Raw genomic sequence first — 21,869 nt, forward strand, 5'->3', positions numbered from 1 at the left:
CAAAGCTGTTCAAACACAATCTTTATTTCATGAGTTACAAATCTAGAATCTAGTGGTCAAATTAGATATTTGCCCTTTTATTAATGATAGGGTTATCTTTGTATATATGTGTACCAATGCTTTATTATTTTAGAAGATTGTATTTAATGGTGGATGATTAAAAATGAGAAGGACTATTTCAGCATTTCATCAGTACTGATTATTGATTTGGAAGGCGACTGATGATTTATGAAACCAAGCAAAACTATATACTTTTAGTGAATATTATGCATTTGTTTAACTCATGCTAAATTAAACATAGCATTTGGAAGTAATAGAGGGTATTGAATTTTTTTCCCCCCTGGTGGAAGGCTGGTGGTATAGAGAAAATTTCTTTATTCTAAACTGGAAGAAAGAACTGCTTGCATGAACCAAAACAAATTACCGTGTGGACATCACCTGCTGCATTTTCCCTTCAGTGTTGATCATATCTTGTTTTTCTGCAAGCTGCCTTGCTTCAGTTAATACTTTGTCTTCTAGTGTTCACATGATCGCAGGAGTCAGAGTCAAAGGGGCCTTATTTTTACTTTTTATTTATCTTTCTCCTCACTGCTTGTGTTCCTGCTGTTGTCCATTCACTGTTAATTATGTTTTCCTTTATTGTTTTTCTGGACTTGCCTCTTCCTTTCACACTAATTTTGTGGTCTGTATGTTTGTGTGGTTCTAGAATTCTGTTATTAAACATGCTCTTATTTTTGCCTTTGACTATTTTTTGTGTGTATGTACTTCATTGCTTCTGTACTGTTGTATGAGATTCACGGAAATGTTGCCTTTGCATATTGTGTCCTTAGTTTTGCTTCTTTAAGCAGTACTGTCCTCATCTGCTTTTGAACTAGAATTTTACCCTTTTATGCTGTTCTTACTTCATTTGGGTTTTACATTGGTTTTTTACAGCTTACATAAAAAGATCATAGTCTTATTTTGGTTTTCTGATTGGTTTAATGAATCCTTTCTGATGGTCTGCATTTGACCTTTGGAGATCTTAGGTTCTTACCAAGGAATACTTTTCATTCAATTAGAGCGATATTTTTTGCATTTTAATTGACACTTGCCATATCTGAAACAGTTTCACATGTCTCTGGGATAGGAAAGAGGAGAATATTTTGCTTAACTAAGTAACAATTAAATAATTATCTCTGATTTATTTCTTTGTTTATTTAATGCTTTTAAACTCAGTGTTCTGCAGTTGTGATCAGACTTAGTAAAGATTTGAATTGAACCAAATTACTTGCCCACAGAGCCTTTTCAAGAGTTAGAGCTTAAGACATTCGAGGCTAGGTGCTGGGAGTGAGTTTTTTGTTTTATTTTTAAATCCATTTCAGCCTTGGTCTACATTGAGATGAATTATTCTTTAATTTGATCATGCAGACTTTACTTTTTCTTAACTTTTTGTTGGCTAGCAGTATTTCTTACTTTGCAGAAGTATCTGTGGGCATTTTTCTGTAACTAAGAGTGCTGTCAGCACAGAGAATCCCTTAGGAGGAAACAGGGTTTGCTGGAGTCTTGTGTACTCCTGTCCTGAGATCACAGCTGTGTCTAAATAAATTAAATAACGGTCCTTATGGGTTCAGGCACAAGGCCTGATGTGTTTTTCTTCGGCGTTGTTTAGTGGGCACTGTAGCTAGAATCTGTTTTTTCAAGTTCTTGAGTTAATCAGCACACAGCTGGAACCTCTGAGGTGTTGGTATGATTTATTGTGAGGAGGTGATGAAGGAATAGGAACCAAAGAGTACAAAGACCTAAGTAACTGCAAGGTTGGAGAAGCAGAATAAAAAAAGAATAAAAATCAAGGCTGTGGAGATACTTGGAAATGCTTTGTTTTACTCAGAGAGAAAGGGAAAAAAATAATTAATACTGCTTTGCAGATAAAGACTGGGAAGACATAAAAAAGATGCCTGAACATTCAACCTTAATGAAAGATTTCCGGAGAAACACGTAAGTCTCAGATGAGCTTGCTTAAGCAAGCATATTTTATATCTCTTTCCTACTCTTAAGTTTTTTGTAGTTCAGATTGTTTTTTATGTAGATGCCAAACAAGGACCAGGAAATCGTTATGACTTAAGATTGTGCAAAATGAAAAACAAAGTTGTTTCCGTGTGATGAACTTGGCCTGTTGAGGTGATGTGGCTCAGAAGAGTAGCCAGAGAGCCTGTAAAGGGTAAGGTAGCAGGTGTGAAACAGGTGATGCCAGTGAGACCCCACGCAGCTCTGAAGTTTGCAAAGCACAGTGTGTTAAAGCACAGCTGTTCCCAAACCTGTGGTACTGGCAGTTATATTCTGTAATAGCTGCATGAAAGGGGTCTGGTAACCTTACACCATTTCCAGCAAACAGTGGGTATAATTGTCAGGTTTGGTGTCTAGGGTAGCTTATGACGACTAAAGAAGAAAATACCCTTCAGCTTTGCTGTCACATTGCCACAGGCTAATACGTGCACTTAAAATGCCACCCTGTTGCGTGATTTCTGTGCTGTACAGTTACATACCTTTCTTGCACCTGCCATGCTATTGTAACCATTTAGAAACCTTTTTTTTTTTAAGTTTCTCTTCCAAAAAAGTAAATTCATGAATGCTTTTGTAGCAAACTGGAGGTTGCAGGAGAGTGTTCAGATGGGCTCAGTATTTATCTCTACTGTCATGAGAAATATACAGAATCAAACAGTGTAATAGTAAAATTGCTAACAGGCAGTTCAGATCCAGTTGATAGTTTACTGTCTGCATGTGGGTTAAAAGTGTGCTTTTTGTGTGAATGTGATGTGCTTTTATAAGGATATGAGGGAAACATGCCTTTCTGCAGTTCTGATTTTCAAGCAGTCTCTGGTGTTGGTAGTTGTAGTTTTTCCCTTCTTACTGGATTTGCAGGGAGACTAAGCTGTTCTTATTAATATGTTTTGTGGCTACTAAGGAAGTTTTACAGTATCAATGATTTGCATATTAGAAATAAAATTTTTGTTTCCTTTTCTAGGTATACCAACTGCAGCCTTATCAAATATATGGAAAAACATAAAGTTAAACCAGATAGTAAGGCATTCCACTTGGTAAGTTTGTGCATACATAAAAAATCGAATCCCTTGTATAAGTTACGGATGTTTGAAGTAAGAGTTGAGCTGATGTCAAGTCCACTGTAACTAACTTTACTTTATAAATAAAGTTAGGAATAACTGAACTCCGCAATCTGAAAATTGCAAAAATCACTTTACCTTCTCACATTGATGAAATGATTCTGAGTGTCATTCACTGGATTAGGTTCAGTATCAAGTAATTGTGAAGTTTTTGTGTTTAGGTCATGTTAGCCTGTAGTTATATTTGCAGTTTTGCTGCAACCCGTAGCTATTTTGCTGCTTTGCATACTTTCAATAGCTTATTTTTTTACTTTTAAAAAATTCCTATATGCCTGATTTTTTTTTTTTTTTTTTTTAATATTCATTTTTAAGCTTTTGAAGAGACCTTAGAGCAGACTTTCAATATGTAAAGCGAGCATTCGTAGAAACTTGTTGCAAGGACAAGCAGTGATAAGACATGGGGTAATGGATTTGAGCTGAAAGGAGGTAGAGTTGGATTGTATATTAGGAAGAAATTATTGACTGTGGGGATAGTGACGCACTTGGGACAGGTTGCACAGAGAAGTTCTGGATGCCCCATCCCTGGAAGAGTTTAAAGACCAGGTTGGATGGGATTTGGACCAGCCGGGAAGGTGCTCCTGCCCACTGCAGGGGTGTTGGAACAAGATGGTCATTAAGGTACCTTCCAACCCAAACCATGCTATGATACGATACAAGTTTGCATCTTACAGACTTAAAAAGAAAATTGACTTAAGACTTGGACATGTAGTTTGGAAAATTTTAAAAGTCTTCCTAGTTCACTAATCTTTGTAGCTTTCTTATGAATACTTCGTAGAACCCTTACAACATTTTTTTCTCTCTAGAATGTGTAACATTTTTTATGAAGACTCCAGTAAAAATTATGCACTAGTTCAGCCCTGGAAGTGCTTGTCTTTTGTTGTTTCAGAAATTACAGTACTGAGCCTTTTTGTCCGTGTTTTAAAGAACATTTAAGTTGCTGCAAGACAGCCTATATATGTATTTATGTATGGAGAAGAAAGAATTTAAGGGTGTCTAGTCTTTCTGAATGTTCATCCTCCTTATCCTGATGTTTCCTACTCAGATTAAATGTTTTCAGGCTCGAATGATAAAGTAAATAGATTATTTGGGAGGTCGATGGGAGTGAGGGAGGAAAAGGAGAAGATTTTTCTTCTTGGAGGTGAGAAGAACAAATTGGAAAGAAGGGAGAAGATGGTGGAGAGGCCTGGGTGTCTGAGGGCCACGTGGCTTTTGCTCAAGTCTTTGGAAGCTGTACCTTCCCAGATGATCAGACACAAGGGGTTTTTAAGATGCTGTCTCTTTTCTATTCCATACTCTTCCCTCCATATAAATTCTGGAATTTATCCTTCAGTCAGACCAGATCTGATGCAGTATTTTTCTTGTGGCATACTGCTTGAGGATGGGGGTTTTCAAGCAGATAAGTTATACTTCAGCCAGTCTAAAATAGAGCATATATTTAAGGTTCGGATTAAACCCCAAAGTACAACCAGCTGAATCAGGTAATGATTGCAGCTGTACTGTTCGGCGTCATTTACTGTGAAGTGTCTCTGCTCTCTGAAGTTAAAAGTTGGTGAAATTAACTAGAGATGTTTACGTAAGCAAGGAGACCAATCCTCTCTGAGGGAGGCCCATAGTAAGACTTTCCCTGAATGAACTAGCTTCTCCTACAAGCTGTGCATGCTCTGTCCAAACCAGTCTGAAATTTCTCATGTGTTCTCTGTCTTGCAAGATTAGAAATTGTTTTCAATGGAGCAACAAAACTAGACATAAGATAGTCAGATGAAAATAGTTTGAAACACTTACTGCAGCATTTTCTCTTCTCTCTGTAGCACAAGGGGATTGTAACTGTGTGAACGTGTTCAGCATGTTTGTACCAAAAAGCAGTGGTTGCGCTAAAATGCAGAGTCAAGGAATGCTGTCCTTTACCAGACCACTGGCACACTTCCATCCTTGGTTACATCTGTTAGTGCTGAACAACAGGATCAGAAGGGGAGTGTGGATGTGGACCCCAGACTGAACATATTCCTCAACTGGTACTTCACCCACCTTCACTCAACACAGCTGATGGCAAGAGAGGGAGCTTTGTGCAATTTGGATGGTGTCAGTCAGTGTCAAGGGAGCTAAAAAGCAGTCAGGGTATTCAGTAGTGTGGATGTAGCTGTGTTCTTTTGTACCTCCCATAGATCTGGATGTGAGAGAAGTACTGTGAAGTTCATTAACTGTAATAGAATTTTCTCAGTTTTCTGCTCACTGCTGTCTGTCAGAACAGTTCACTGGATCCTATTTAAAAAACCTGAGCTTCCCAGAAGAACATCTTAAAATACTGTTCATGAGCTGCCAAAATTTGAATGTGCCTTAGGTTTCTGCTCTTGTTGTTTGCGGCTGAACTCAACTGCAGATGAATGCCTTGGGCCTCTACAGCAAAGTCTGAACAAGTTCAGTAAATTTCTTGGTTACCAGTTCTTCCAGAGGTGTTCCAAGATCTTACCCTTTCACAACTATTAAGATACAAGTATCTTTTCCTCTTACTCTCTGCATCAGAACAGATTAAAACGCTGTTTATAATCTACTGTCTTAAAATATATAAATCCAGAGATTGTTGTCAGTGACAAAAATAAAATGCTTTGATTTCCCAACTTGAATGAACCAGGTTTTTTTCTCCTCATTACAGACATTCATGTACATGGTCCCTTTTCACATGCAGTACTGATGTGTTAAGAAAACTTTGGCTCCTTCCTGCTTTTGCAGCTTACTATTTTCCCACTTCCACATTCTTGATTTTTTTTCGTACTTACTTACACCCTAGAGAATGGAAAACAGCTGCTGTTTCTGGTTAATTTAGTGATTCTTGATCTTCCACGTGGTTAGTTTGGTCCATATGAACTGTAGTGATTGTCCCATTCATTGATGATGTTTGAAGTTTACTGCATTTTTATTGTGTCATTTAGCCAGGTGATCTTTACATCAAGCAGTTTTTAAAATAGAAAATATTTGTAATAATAAGAGGAAGGTTCACTTCTGTGTGGCACCTGTACAAGGGGGCAGAACCAAAGTTTTGATCCCCTGGGTGGATAATGGTTGCACAATTATTTGTGATTTCTTTTTTGTGTGGCTGATCAGGACCAAGTCTTGTCAGCATGTGATGGACAGCTCTAGAATCCAGGCACCAGAAATTATGCTAGAATCTTGCAGTGCTTTTTATTTGTGTTTTTCAGTGTGTTGGCAGTTCTTTGTCATGTTTTGCCTTTTCTGGCTCATTCAGCATGCTATTCTATAAAAACTTCACGTAGACTCAAAGAGCTGAAATAACTTACTGTGAGTCCTTGTGGATGATTTGAAAAACAAAACTGTACTGATGGTGGTAATCATAGTTACCACGTTCTTAACCATGCCGTCAAAATAGAAGGCTGAGGGGGGAAGTGTGCTTTCTTAACTTCAGCTTTTGAAGTGTGGAGATTTGCACTGTGGTTATGAATGCTCACTTAATAGCTAGTGAAAGGAGATGACCGGTTCAGACTTAGATCATGACACTGGATCTTTTTAAAAAGGTGAATGTATGAATCCTGTAAAAAGTATGAACAGGAAATTTAAATTAATATTATTTACATATGTAGTTTCTTGTTAGATCCACAATTTTAAAAAACCCCACTACAGGTTGAAAGTGAAGCATTTCTTTTAAAGACCATTGTCTCTGACAGTATGTCATGGTGTAGTTTTGCCTTGGGCACTGTGTTGTATTGGTGAAACATGAAAACTCACAGGTTATCTCATGTTGCTTGTCCAGCACAGCTGCATTCCACACAGCTGCTGGAGAGAAGTATATGCATGTACACCAGACTTTTTGAATGAGAAACACATAGTTTAAGAATGCATCACTGCAGCTCAGCACTAGAGCTAAATAAAATCCTTATGGTCTGCTGTTCCTAGTTCACAAGACCCCACCTGGGATGCTGTGTCCAGAGGAGGGCCATAAAGGTGCTTAGAGGTCTGGAGCACCGCTGCTCTAAAGACAGGCTGAGAGAGCAGGGTTTGTTCAGCCTGGAGAAGAGAAGGCTCCCAGGAGACCTTAGAGCACCTTTCAGTACTTGGAAGGGGGTCTCCAGGAAAGCTGGAGAGGAGCATTTTTTTGATAGAACAAGAGAGAATGGCTTTATTAATCGAAGAAGGTAGATTTAGATTGGATATTAGGAAGAAATTCTTTATTCAGAGAGTGGTGAGGCACTGGAACAGCTTACACAAAGTTCTGGATGCCCCTTCATTGGAAGTGTTCAAGGTCAGGCTGGACAGGGCTTTGAGTAACCTGGTCTAGTTAAAGGTGTCCCTGCCCATGGCAGGTGGTTGGGCTGACTGACCTTGAAAAGGCCCTTCCAGCCCAAATTATTTCCTGATTAAAGTTGCTAGTACATTGTGGAAACTTTCCGAATGTTTTGATACGACACTTGTGACTGGAACTGAGTGTCCTGAGCTTTGCAAGTGAAAATAGGTGTTCTTTGATAGGAAATGAAGTTGCTATTTTAACAGGAAAGAAGAGTGTGGTTATGCCATTTATGGTTAGGCTTTTGAGTTCAGACACATTTGTATCGTCTTGTCTTCCAGGAATACAGTGAAGTTTCTATAAATGATTTTGGTAATGTAAAGGTTTTTACCTTCTTTTTTTTTCAGCTTCAGAAATTGCTCACTATGGATCCAATAAAGAGAATTACCTCAGAACAGGCTATGCAGGATCCTTACTTCTTGGAAGATCCTCTTCCCACATCTGAGTAAGTGGTCGGTTTATTAACCTATCAGTGCATTCAGAGACGCTTTAGAGCTGTGCTTTCTCTCTGCCCTAAGTATGTTTGTGAATATTGAGCTAAATACTGTCTAACAACCGAAGAAAGCTATAACCAGTAAAATGCCATTCATGGTTTTTAAAATTAAGTAGTATTTTTATTAATTCTCTTGCTTTATGGAACTTTGATCCTATTAGTTGCAGCACTAATCTTGTTACTCACTGACAGGTTGATTATGCATGCTACAGATCTTGGTAGACGACTGCTAAGTGCCCGCAGGTCCACTTCTCTGCTCCAGAATGCCAGATGACAGTCTCTAATTAGTTTACATTTTTGTCTTAGCCTTTGTTGTAAATTCAGTGGGTGGGGAAAGTCAACTCTGTGTCTCTGTGCTGTCATCCTTAACAACTTAAATCCATTTTCTGTAGACACTCCTCTTTTTTGTTTGCACAGGCAGATTTACAAAAGGGAGAAAATGTATGGACAATGAATGATTTCATTAAAAATTAAGCCCCTCTTCCAAAAGACTAGGCCGAGAGCATGACTGTACACCCTTTTAGGAAAGCTATTAGTACATCCTGTGTGTGATTTTCTACCCTTCTGTAGGGAAGAATTTATAAAATATGTATACTTATAAGGAATTAATTAAAAATGAAATTATTTCACTAAAACCCACGGAATTATTTATAGCATCTCCTGACCTGTCTCTGTGATTTAAAGTCAGGTGAATGATTGTTGCAGAAACTGCTTTTAGAATGGTGTTTGGCTTTTTTCCTCAAGTTTAGGTTGACATTTTGATGTGAATACACAATGAGTATTGCTAACCGGTGTACAGAGACTTTATTATAAATACATTCTACTGATGAAGGGCAGGTAAATATTAGCTTTCACTAGCAGTAGTGAATCCATGTAGACCGTGAGATATGAATTGACAGGTGAAATTTCTAGTTACTTTTAAATTTTTTTTCCAGGTGGTTTTATTAATAGTCAGTGAAGTTTCCAGGAATACTTTTAGTTAATCCTGAGATTGTGAATTACACAATAGCTGTAGTGAGATAGCTCTTTGTGCCCTTGCAGATACCTAGCAGGTGATGTACCTTTCTAACCAACAAAAAATTTATTTTTTTTATAAGCTTAAGTTAGTGTATAAGAGTCAACTGAACATTAAAATTGAATGTGAATATGTTTTTACTAAGCTTAGAATATGGTGATAGTCAGACAGGGAAAGCTTCTCCATTAGTTACAGGTATTAAGTGATGGCTCAGGCAACTTGAAACTAGCATGGGTGAAGTGGGAATCTTACAGGTCTAACCCTTCTGTTCTAATACGGTGATAAATAGACTTTTTTGGGGGACAGTGTTTTTGCAGGTTGTCAAATCCCTTACCCAAAACGAGAATTTTTAACAGAAGAAGAACCAGATGATAAAGGAGACAAAGTAAGTACTAGAAGAACAGTATCATCATGTTTCACTGGCTTTTACACTATTTCCTGATTTCATGTTCTATCATGTACTGCTTTTGAGTTGAAATTTTTCTTTGTGTTTAAACAATTGAGAAGAACCAGCAGCAGCAGCAGGGCAATAACCATACTAATGGAACTGGTCATCCAGGGAACCAAGACAACAGTCACACACAGGGACCCCCACTGAAAAAAGTGAGAGTTGTTCCTCCTACCACTACCTCAGGTGGACTTATTATGACCTCAGACTATCAGGTATTTTGTTTTATTCACATATTGTGTATTTGTTTTTCATGTTTAGAGCACTGTTTCTTCAAACTAAAAAAGTAATTTTGTAAATGTCGCTGTATTAACAGTTACTTTTTGGCATCTTTCGAATTTTCTTTCAGATTCATTTAGTTGATGGTTTGTTGATATCCTGATGCTCTTTAGGTTAGCAGTAAGGAAATTAAGATGAGACATTATTAGAGTTACTAATTATTACCTTCATATTAGGGAATGCTAATGGTTATTAGAAGCCGGTTATGCTGTGCTCTGTATCACCTGAAAATGCCATTTCTTGCTTGAACAAGCCTGTAATTGTAGGAGGTAGAGGATATTGCAGTAAAAAAGCTGTGAAATAAGAATCTGAACAAGTATTTTAGTTGGGTAAATGGATGTGGAAACAGTATTTTGGATGACAAAGACTTGGCATGATGCTGTCATAATCTTTCTTTTGAAGACCAAGGGAGATTCCAGGTTGAGTAAGCCAAATATTACAGATCTGAAGATAGGTGAAGTGGTGGCAGTGAATGAATGAGGAAGATGAGGAGACACGTTGGGAAAAGAAACTTGAGGAAAACATGAAAACTTCTCACGTTTGCGCTTGTGGTCAGACGTTAAAAAATCAGAGCTTGGAGTATAAGAATATCTTGGTCATCCCAAGGAATGATACCTGAGGTTTTGGGTTTGGATGAGGCTACTACTGGAGACTGGGGAGGAGAGAGTTAAGGACAGAAGCTTTAGTTAATACAAGCTAAGAAATTACAGAAGAGGAGCAGGGAAGACTTCAAATGATTCACAGGAGCAGTTAGAGAATGGCAGATTTTTGGAAGCGTAGGGAATAGAAGATTTCAAGAGGAGGCATGCTGCTGGAAATGTTAGCCTGCAGGAACTATTGCATACTGATTCACATGGAATGCACAGTACAGGCAGCCGGTTGGCAGACAGTCTTGGATGAAATCAAAAGGATGGGGAAGTTGGAAACTACTGGCAATGTTTTCAGTTAATTTAAAGATTAATATCTAAATGTGAGACCCTGATAATGGAAACCCACTTAGCTGGGCTTATGTAGCAAAACGTAGGGAGAGTTAAGAAACTGAGTAAAGCTGCTGCTGTCAACTTGCCTTTCAGTTTGATACAGCTTCTCCATGAACCACCAGTGGGCTTTGAAGTCTTGCATTTCAGAGTTTGTTCCTCAGAGTACCAGATAGCCTCAGAAGCTGCCTGGAGGCATTACACTCATCCTTACCTAAATCTGTGTAGTCTCAGCATTGGCCAAAACTTGAAAGCACCATGAAAATGTAAAATAAGATCATTTTCAAGAGCTTTATTGTGAGCTCCTTCATATAGTCCCCAAGTGCCTTTGTTCAGTTTTTCCCAGGACATCAATAACACATCAGTTTGCAAGTCATTCTCCTTGAACAAGATACATTTTTAGAGCTGTTTGAGACAGTGGTGAGCCTTAACTACAGTTCTGCAGGGTGGGGTGCCTCTAAGTATAAATGTCATCTTTCTTTTAGTAGGATTATCCATCACAAGCACTCTTAGAGGAGTTTCATCCCTTTCAATTTGGCAAGCTGCAGTCGATTGCTGTTTTGGCCTTTTAATTGGCTCTTTCTACCACTTCTTAAAAACACACACACAGAGCAGAAGGCAAATGGAGCTGTAGCTTTCTTAATCTTGCCCTCCGGTGGAGTCACACATCTAAGGAGGTTGATGCCAGAGGTTGTGTGTACTGTGTCAGGGAGCCCCATTTACGTGCCCTATTTGCATGCCCTTCACCTCATTTTGCTGCTGCATCGTGACATTTGGAACAAACTTCAGCTCGTAGTTCTGTGAGCCAGAGCTGAAGTTTGCTGGCTGTCAAATCAGAGGACTCAAATTGCTCAGCTGGAGTTGGCATTGGTTTGTTTTCAGCTCATGCTCATCAAAATTTTTGTACTCTCAGATATCCATCCTGGAATTACAGCTGGGGGCAGCCCTTGTTGACAAACATAATTTCAGAATACTTTTCCCTTAAGATAATGACAACTGCTGCTTTTCTGTCTCAGGAGCTCTTACTGGTAACTTGACTACTTTTGACCAATCTTTTTGCTGTCTCTCCAGGAGGGGAAATACCTGGTTTTCAAAGAAAAAATATCTTCTTCCTCCTACCCTTGCAAAGAGGCAGTCAGTAGATTTTTTCTGATTTAGGTGTCTGGAAAACATGATAATCAAAGAGAGGAGACCTGAACTTGCTAGCACTAGAACAAAAGCAGTTAAGAGTTTCCTACTGATGGTTTCAGGTCTCCCTGAAAAAAACTCCTCACATTTTTTGCTTCTGATCCAGCCGTTTGAGGAGACGGCAAACAAACATTACAATACAGCCTTCTGTTTTAATCAAACACCTGTTCCTTTGTTCTTCATTTGATTTGCTCAAATTCCCCATATAAGGCTTGTGAAGAAGGATTGCCATCTCCTGGGCAAGGCACACTAAGACAGTTTCTACATTCACTCAGAAGTCAAATTACTCTCTGCAGGGCACATTGACCTTGTATCCTTTTCTGCCATGCATAAAAATAGTAGACACATGGCACACAGACTTCCTTGCCTCCTTGTTTAAATCTGCAATGTGACACTCCCAAAGGCAGTGTGATTAAACAGGCTGGAGCAATTCCACTACTCTGAGCTTTTGCTTGTGATAACCCTCTGGGTGCTTAATGGTATTTAGAAAGGATTGGATATTTACTTTTGTTCTTAAACAAAAGCCATTTGTTGCTTTGGGTGTCATGAAAGAAACTGATTTTTCATTGCCTCTGTCTTAAAATAAGATCTATTTTAGAAGTCAGGATGCAGAGAGTGCTTTACTACTGAAATGAATGGTCAGTTTTAAGTGGTTAAAGTTGTGATGGCTTCCTACATACAGGAGCCACACACGGGCAAAACCAACATTCAAGATTTTTGCCCTCTGAAGTACATCCTGTGTTTGTAACATGGAGAAGGGTGACCCAGAGCTGTGACCCTTCTGTTGATGAGTGACTTAGTCTTTCTCTGAGGGCTGAAGGCAAATGTCACAAAGTTCAGTCACTGTGCTAATGGTGCCGTTCAGCAGTGCTGGTTTGTTCGTACTGATATTAAGTGCTGGTCCAGCCATTTCTGCCTCTTTTCTCTAGACGTGTTAGCTCAGTCTTATGAGTGTGTTAACAAGTAGAGTATGCCTTTTTTATTTCTGCCATCATCTCAGCATCCTGGGTATAGCTTCTCTTCTAAGTGCTGTACAGCAAGAAAAAAAAAAAGGGTTTTTTTGTTTTATATTGTCACTTAATATTTTACTTTCTCAGGGTGTTGGTTCACCACAATTTTTCCTATTCAGGTCTCAGTAGCAATACCCTAGTCCTGGAATAGTCACTTTAGAGAAGTTTCCAGAACTTTTCTAGAAGTTTTCCTAAAAACCATAATATGTCCTGTGATACCAAGAATTCAGAAGCTACACAGTTTCTGAATACTGCCAAGTTTGTGAGGGCATGTAAACCTTAACATGAATGTAAACCAGCACACTAATGCACTGAAACCGTGTTAATTTAATGACATTTGATGCTACTAAGAGGTCAGATACTTAGATTGCAAATCTCATAGGCAGTCCTTCTTTCCTTTATAACACATGATCAGTAAATAATAACTTCCAGGTTAAGATTGAAGTAGGCAGTTGCTGGTTTGCTGAGAGCTTCTTGTAATGATGAATGCTCCACTCAATAAATAATTGTGGGAGTTCTGGTTGAAAGGGACCTCTAGAAACCACCTAGCTCAGTCTCCCACTAGGAGCAGGGCTGTTGCTAGTTCTGACTCACTCGGGTTAGCATGGCTTTGTTCAGCTGAGTCTTAAAAACCTTCATAAACAGAGACCTCACAGACTCTGTGGGCAGATTCTTCCAGTGCTGTACTGGTCCCTTAGTGGTCCCTTCTCCAATGTCCCACCTGAACCTCCCAAGCCACAATCTAAGGACATTTTTCCCTGAAATATATGGTTCCACTGAGGAACATGTTGCTGTTGTTTTTAAACTCTCCTTCAAGTATTTAATGCTGCTGATAGATGACCCCTTAGCCCAGTCACAGTGCTCTCAGCCTGTACTCCTAGGTCACACAAAAGGGTGGCAAGTATATCCTCTACGTGTGAAAATCTCCAGAATAAGGCAGAGTGGCTCATCAGCAGTAATGCCTTGTCTGGACCTCCACCCCAGCCTACCATCTTGGTAGGAGAAGGGAGCAAGTGGAGAAGACCACTGCCATGAGTGGTGGTAGCCCAGTGTCATGTGCAGGTGCAGTGTAGCCATCTGGAGGGTTGGCTGGAGGTATGACTGTGATGGGTGAAGATTCACAGGAGGCCATTAGAGTGGATAACAGAAGGCTGGCACCTGTCACTTTCTGGTCTGCTATTCCTGATGCCGGTTACCTGCTGTAAACAGAGTAAGTGAAACGAAGCCTGGAAGTGCAGCTGCTTTGAGGCCGTGTGCGCTGGGTGCCTCGTGAAGAAACGAGTCAGTAGGTGCAGTTTTCTTGCGATGTCCGTGTTACAAAGGGTCGTGTGTCTGTGCTTTCCTCCCTGCAGCGTTCCAACCCCCATGCTGCCTACCCCAACCCTGGACCAAGCACATCGCAGCCACAGAGCAGCATGGGATACTCAGCTACCTCCCAGCAGCCGCCGCAGTACTCGCACCAGACGCACCGGTACTGAGCTGCACCCGGTGCCGTCGCTGCGCCGTCGCTAATGCTGCAGGACCGGCCGCACGGCTGCGTGCCAGGAGCCCGGCTTGGGCCAGAGAATGTACTGTACAACCACACCTCCCACCTGTCCGACCGCCACGACCCATCCCCTGCCACAGGGCCGAGTGGGGGCTCCCACGTTGTACCTGGTTTTGGGGTTAGACTTGAAAAGAAAGTTGCTAGCACAGTTTGTGTTGTGGATATGCTACTTCTGTAGTTTACTTGACATGGTTCAGACTGACCGATGCATTTTTTTCAGTGACAGTCTGTAGCAGTTGAAGCTGTGAAATGTGCTAGGGGCAAGCATTTTTGTTGTCGTATGTGGTGAATTCTCTTGATGTAACAACTTTATCTGACCAATAGTACACGACATCTTTGAACTGGTACTTGAAACATACAGTATATGTTACCATGGCAAAAAAGCAAACTAACCATCTCTCAGACAGTTTTGATAGACGTTTATTTTTAGTGACTTTTGTGGGTTGGTTCATTTTCCACCTAGATCAATGTTTCATGACCGACACGATTGCTACGATGAGATTTTTTTAAGAACATGAAAGCGTTTGCATTTTTTCCCCAGCAATTACAAATGTCCCAAAGATTTATTTCCAATGTAAGTTTTTGTTTTTGTTTTGAAATCTATGACTTGACTGGTATTAAAGCTGCTATTTGATAGTAAAATAAGTATGTTGTCATTGATATAAACATGTTTGGTTCAGCAAACAAACTAAAATGATTGTCATAGACAGTGTTTTATTTTTTTCCTGTTGGTGTTAATGATTTGTGAGCATGCTTTGGGATTAAAAAAGCATGAATGATATTTCCTAAAAAGGTGCGGCATCCATTCAGATATTTTGTCATGATTTTTGAGAACCAGCTTGGTGTAGTGGATTTTAAATTTTGTTCAGTTAATTTTTTTTTTTTTTTAATGTTCGCACGTTGTTTAGGGGTGCCATTCCTACTGCAGAGGAACAAGGTGTTAGGAGAGCCTTAGAATTTATGAGGAAAAACTTACATACAATGTACTGTATCAAACTATTTTACATGAATGACACAAGTATTCTGAGTAAAAAAAAATCAAACATTGTTAAAACAAGGTGTTATGTAATAAATTTATTTTTCATAAATCTGCATATGACTTTTGCCTGTATTCCTTTTTATCAGTGAAAACACCCTGCTGCCCCATCCATACATCTGTATCAGGTTGTGTCCTGAGAAACAGCATCCAACGGGAATTTTTCTTGCAAGGCAGGCTTCTGTTAACTGGTGAGAAGGATAATTTTTCCTTTAAGCAGAAAAAATGTCACTACTCTTATTCTGTCCATGTAGCTGATCAGCTGGAGATACTTTAAAAGTGGGTTTACTACTAGCGACATTCCCTAGATCAGACAACTCCTCTTCATCTACAAAATCCAGAGGCATTCCTGTCTGGATAGTTCTTCTGAGGTTTCTGTAGCTCATTCTTATTTTGGAGGGTAGTACCACACCATGATTTTGACATAAATATATGTAATACACGCGGGATTTTTTTTCTGCAGGTGCTTCATGTAGTGTGAATATCAACTGGTGTGATTCATCCAAATGCACTGAGATGCCGATGGGGGGCAAAACAAAAACCAAATTGTTAGCCAGCCTGAGAGGCAAACCATGTTTGAGGTGAAGATAAAACCATCTGAGTGGATGGAGCACAGGTTCAAGTATTCAGGGGACTTTAAACTAAAGAAGAAACTCTTGAGTGCAGAATTTATGCTGCTTTTATGATACTGTATGATGCCCTCTTTATTTTGACGTAAGAGGTGTCAAAATCTCTCTTTCCTTGGTTTCTGGAACAAATGAATATACAGGTGGGAGTGCCTTAAACTTCATGGTTTGCTTTTCAAGTGAAAGCATTTTTAGTTTTTATCCTTAATTTATATATAGGCTTTACGCTTGCCTGTTCAGTATCTCCACACTGTTCCCAGGTACTCACATGGTGCCAAGAGTAACTTTTTTTTTTTTTTTTTTTTTTTGCTAAATTGCTCTTGGCCCAGATTTTTGTTTCCTATTGATGCATATTCATATTAATGCATAGTAGATAATACTATTCATGTGAAAGCAGACTTTTATTTGATACCACTATATTGTGATGTCTCCAGTTGAAAAGTAGCAGGCTTGCTTTAATTTCATTTTTGCAAAAGGAAATGCATCCAGCTGACAAAAGGTGCTCTTGACATTAGTTTATGCTTGAATTTAATTTTCTTATTAAGAATATATTTGAGATTAAGAGGCAGCTTATCAACTAATTACAATAAAACTAAATTATATTCTGCATTTAGTTTTGAATAGCCTACTACTCTCAGTGTCATTCACTCGTATTTTTGTTTTTAGTAGATGTATTGCAGGTTACATCAACATACAGATCCTACAGGGAAGTCATATCTTAATATTTGACTTGTACTGATGTCTTAGTCAGCTGGCCATTTGCTGGGAGGTACTTGAGGTTTCTTCCTCTAGGACTTTGGAAAGAAAAAGTTTTTCAATGCTTGGTATAACCTCTACTACCTTCAAGACAGGGTATGATTCTGTATTGCAGATAAGGTCAATCACATCATATGCATGATAATTATAAGAGATCTTCTGCATCAGACAAGCTTTTTAATACTGACTTTAGGAATACTGAGGGCAAGGCTCTAAATTACTTGCCTGAACTGTATAAAATAACATTAATCCTGTTGTGCTTTTGATAGGGCTTCTACATGAGGGTTACAGAGAGGGGAGGAAGAAGAAAGCACCTTTGAGAAGGGTTTAATAGAAGAGTTACAAATTCCTTTGAGGAGATGGCAGCAGCAGCCAGCGTGCGAGCCATGCTTCTTTCCTTGAATGGCTCAGCTTTTGTTACTGGATTCAAGAACTTCAAAGCTTTTCCTTATTCACCAACAATTATCTGGACCCATCTGAGTTAATTTAAAATAGCTGGAGTCTGGGAGCCTTTGTTGCTGTGATTAAAGGACAAATTGTTTTGCTAGAGTAGGCTTATGTTGGAAATGGGCTACAAGCTTAACTTGATTGTGAGGATAAATATGCAGTTGCACCTTAACCTTGGCACTCTCAGCAAGCCTGGCCTGTGGCAGCTCTGCATTTAACGTACCAAATAAAGACCCAGCTGCTTTAAGAAGAAATAAATAACTTTTGCACTGATCCCTTTTGAAGAGAGTTTCAGCATTAGTGGTGGGAGGAGCAGTCCCACCTTCCTAGAGGGAAGAACCAGAAGACTGGTTCTGTCCTGTTCTTCCCTGTGTGTGTATAAATAGGAAAATGCTCAGTGCATTCACTGAGTTTGCCCATGGCAGTGCCCAAGCAAAGCCCAGCTGAGGGGTAGGCCGGTGTTCAGGTTTTCTTCTAGATTCTTTTTTTCAGGGGATGTTTAGGCTGGATAACTTTACCCAGAGGGTGGCTGGACAGTGGAACAGGCTCCCCAGGGAAATGGCCATGGCACCAAGCCTGCCAGAGTTCAAGCACTTAGGTAATGCTCTTAGTCATGTTCTGGGATTTTTGTTACCCTGTACAGGGCCAGGAGTTGCACTTCGATGATCCTTGTGAGCCCCTTCCAACTCAGGATATTCTATGATTCCTTCATTCTGAAGCCACTGCTGGACAAACTCTTCTGGCTTCACTGAAAGGCAAGCTGTGATCTCTGCTTTTCATGTGTGGTGGCTGTTGATGATTTTATGGGCAGGGTTAGGCAGTTCAGCTGCAGCCAAGTGCGGTAATGGAGCCTGCAGGAGCTCATAGTGATGCCTGAGGTGGCCACCTAAAACAGAGACTAGACAAGAATAAGAGAATAATAGTAGGTATTTATTTGAAGGGCCTTCAAAGATACACCCTGGGCAGTCAAAAGGCTACACCCAAGATGGACCCTGGGTCACGGGTTCTTCACCCTTTTACAAGTTTGGTTCATTTGCGTATCAGGGTTAATTCTCCAGTTAAAACTTCAGTTAATGGTGTAACTGCCCCAAGTTTGCCCCCCTCTTAGTTTACACATTTTGGGCCTAGGACAATCTGATTGTCCTTGGAGAGCAAGCTTGGAGAGGCTTTGTTATGTCTACCTAGCATGAGACAACAGCAGTTAACAGGCTACAAGAAACTTCAGAGTTACACACTCGGTGTGGGGTATGCCCAGCCCCTGCCCTGGAGGGAGGCCTGCTGAGATAAGGAGATTGCATAACCTCCCAGCAGAATCCCCTGGAAAGGCAGCCACTTTTCAGTTACGGTGAGAAGAAGGCAGACCCAGAATCCTCTGGGAGACCCTGTGCAGATCCTTTGTAACCCACTGGCCTTTACCCTCTGACACCCACCCCTGTATCCCTATAAAAGCTAGCCCTCTGCCCCTGCGAGGGCAGAGAGCTGCCCGCCCCTGGTGTCCCCTTTGCGGGGTGCAGACTAATGAAGCTGCCCCATGTGGAACTGCTACACGGGTCTCTTCGTCTCTCTCCTCCTGGTCTGGCCTGGAGGGTGCCCCGCAGAGCAAGAGCTGAAATCACGAGCTGGAATCACTAAAGAGCTGACAGCCTCTGCACGGGCACTCCGGCTACGGCTGAGGGAAGACACCGGGCTCTGGGAAGACAGTTCCTCACGGGACCATCTCTCTGGACTGGTCACAGCTTCCTGGGTCAGAGCTACTGACCCCACAACAGCCGCCTCAACTAGGCAGTACAGGATTTGAAAAATACAAAAGTTAAAACCTAAGGCATCAATAGGCCTTACTGTGTATCAGGAACAAAAGACATGGAGTATTTCTTGGAGCCAGTGGTGAAGTCGCAGACCTACCATTTGGAGTAAATATTGTTGCCATGGTTAAAATGAGCCTCATTTCTGGAGAAGGAATGAGTAATGTGGTGTTCCCTATACCCTATTTTAGTTCCTCCCCTGAATAGCTCAGCCTTTTTTTGTTGAGAAGGGCAGCTATCCCAGCATCCTCCTTCAGGCTGAGTGGTGGCAGTGCTTCAGGCTGCTTCTGAGTGCTTCTGAGACAGTTTAGTATCTAGTGTCCCTGGAGACCAAGGTAGATGAGCCTGATTCAGTGTAATTTGCTTGTCACAGCTATGGATAAAGAGCACTGTGAAATAATTTGTCAGACATCTGAATGATGGGATGTACAAACTGCTCCAGCAGTAGGATAGAGAGAGAAAAAGGTGCTTACCCTTTGAAAGCAAAACAGAAACAAAGCTGCTGCTGTTTCCACCAGGTCTCCTGTGATAAGTTCCTCCTCAAGGATTTCAGGCAGGCTTTCAGTGATGGCAGGAGCTGTCTCCAGGGAACTGTATTTGCAGGGATGCTGTGCTGCAGAGCTGGGCACTGGCACTGATGTTAATGAAGCCATTGCTCTGAGGTGATGGACACGAGCTCCAGCCCAGGATGGGAATCTGGATGAGTTCCATCACTGCTCTGAAAGCTCCCATGTCACAAGATGTTGAAAAGTACTTTTCAGCCTGCCAGAATTAGGGTGCCTTTCGTTGGCTCTCATGGAGTTTAATTATCCCTGAGTTTAACTATCGCTTTGCATTTCTGCTCCTGCGTAGGTGGACTGGGTAGTCCCCCGAGCCAGGGGAACAGGTGAAAGGGCTATTACTTAAGCTGCTCAGCACATCTTGGCACATAGCCCTGAGCCCACGGAACACCAAGGACAGCCTTTAAGGCATGGCTTTTGGGAAGTGTTTCCGTTTGCTCAGCTGGGGATGTGGGAAGGCTGCCATATCCTTGGAGCAAGCCTTTGTTTAATGTTTGTGGGAGCTTTGAATCTGTACAGTGTGTCACCCACGGTGTGTGAAGAGCAGCAGCCTCTCTGACACCCCATTAGGTGCATATGGGAGGCAGCTGGCTGACCGAGGGAGGGAGATGAAGTAGGGATTTGTGTATGGACAGTGCTTACAGGAGTGCTGAGATAGAGGTGAAAAGCCCTTGTGTAGATGCTTATGAAGGACTGTGGTTACACCTGTCCCAAAGGCACTCTATGAGAAGGCCAAGAGGGATTGTCTTGCCCTGAGGTGTAAAGAGCATCCCTGTCTTTCATGGGAGCTCATTCCTTCCCTGTCCTGCTGTGCCAAAATCTGACCATGTCCTACATTTGTCTATGCAGAGTTGCCTTTAGTATTTGGCTGGTCTTCCCACAAGATGCTGGCCAGGTGTGCTAACAGCTGCTCTTATTGATCAGCTTTTAAAATTAAATTTCTGTTTCTGTTTATGGTGTTTCTCAAGTATACTTAGGGACCTGTGAAGCTTCCTACAACAGCCAAGCTCCACCATAGTGAATTCGTGCCCTTAACTGGGCAGGGGAGACAGTAGGATGTATTGCTTGGCATGCTTCACACCTGCTTCAGCCATGTGCTCCTGTAGATTAGAATATGGAGATACCCAGCAAACTGTGGAGAAGGATTCTTTGGGGATAAATCCTACATTTGGGTGCCAACAATGATCACGGGGAGGGGGAGGGGGGTGGTGTGCCTCGAGCTCAGCTCAGTGCAGTGCTCAGCTCAGTGCAGACAGCTTGTACACAGCCTGGCCACTCCTAATGTCCTCTGCACAGGCTTCAGGCTTTGCTCTGGCTCTCTGCCTCACCTTGCTTTCAGATCAAGAACAGATGAAGGGAGTATGATGTCCCAGCCCAGGAAAGGCCTGTATAAACTCCTAAAGTATGTTCCACTCCTACCAGCCATGCAGGTATGTAATACAGCCGTGCAATTTACTTGCACACCAGACAAAACCAGCTGGCTTGAAAATCCCCTCAGGGTCTTTGGAGACCTTGCTGGGAGAGCCCTGCAGGGACTTCTGACACAGAGCAGCCTGTGCCTCCAGAGTGATGGGCAGAGGAGGCCCGGGGCTGATGAGCAGCTGCTTGATCAGATCTCATCCAGCCCTCGCTCCATGGGTGAAGAGGTGAGGCTGTCACTTGCAATCACACGCTTCTCCAGCTCCCCAGGAGGCTCAGGCAGTGCTGGACCTGTCTGAGGGGAGGAGGGAGGGTGGTGGCTGCAGGCAGCAAGGTGCTGGTCAGTCATGCTGGCTGGTCTGTGCCCTGGGGCTCAGCAGGACATGGATAGCTCGAGATGCTGAGGGGACCCACTGTCAGAAGGGACAATCTGCTGGTAAAACACCTTTTCTCTGACGGAAAAGTTGCAGAGTGTGCGGGCACTCTAAGACAGTTCTAATGGGCTGAAGGGGAGACCAGCTCATGGCCTGAAGCTGCCTCACACAGCACCTGTTGCTCACAGTGCTTCGAGTGTCTGCTGGGATCTGCAATCCTGTCTCCAGCCCCTGGGGATTTATTGCTGTGCCCTTGCCCACAAAATTTCAATGAGTGCAGCACCCCAAGTGTGTGAACAATGAACACAGTCACGGGGGAAGTTGGTGACACAGGTGCCAAGCCACTGCTCTAATGAAAAACACGCTGGGTTGTGTTTACCGGAGATGGATCATTTTGGTTTAAATGTTAGAGAGCGGGAGATGGCTCTAAGAGTGATTTTA

General features: G+C 41.5%; 1 protein-coding gene across 5 annotated transcripts in view; it reads left to right on the plus strand.

The window, feature by feature from the left end:
* CDK8 (cyclin dependent kinase 8) overlaps nucleotides 1-15,502 on the plus strand; it is a 75,110-nt gene extending 59,608 nt beyond the window's left edge. For 4 of the 5 annotated variants that reach the window (XM_032099470.1, XM_032099474.1, XM_032099472.1 and 1 more), the window contains 6 exons: nucleotides 1,905-1,974; nucleotides 3,002-3,074; nucleotides 7,800-7,897; nucleotides 9,267-9,345; nucleotides 9,465-9,623; nucleotides 14,215-15,502. In XM_032099470.1, the coding sequence (XP_031955361.1) occupies nucleotides 1,905-1,974; nucleotides 3,002-3,074; nucleotides 7,800-7,897; nucleotides 9,267-9,345; nucleotides 9,465-9,623; nucleotides 14,215-14,340 (605 nt within the window). In that variant the 3' untranslated portion in view covers nucleotides 14,341-15,502. The remainder of the gene's footprint in view (nucleotides 1-1,904; nucleotides 1,975-3,001; nucleotides 3,075-7,799; nucleotides 7,898-9,266; nucleotides 9,346-9,464; nucleotides 9,624-14,214) is intronic. The other variant, XM_032099471.1, reaches the window with a different exon arrangement.
* The last annotated feature ends 6,367 nt before the right edge of the window (nucleotides 15,503-21,869 follow it).

This window comes from Corvus moneduloides, chromosome 2 (assembly GCF_009650955.1).
Source record: "Corvus moneduloides isolate bCorMon1 chromosome 2, bCorMon1.pri, whole genome shotgun sequence".
Classification (NCBI taxonomy): Eukaryota; Metazoa; Chordata; class Aves; order Passeriformes; family Corvidae; genus Corvus; species Corvus moneduloides.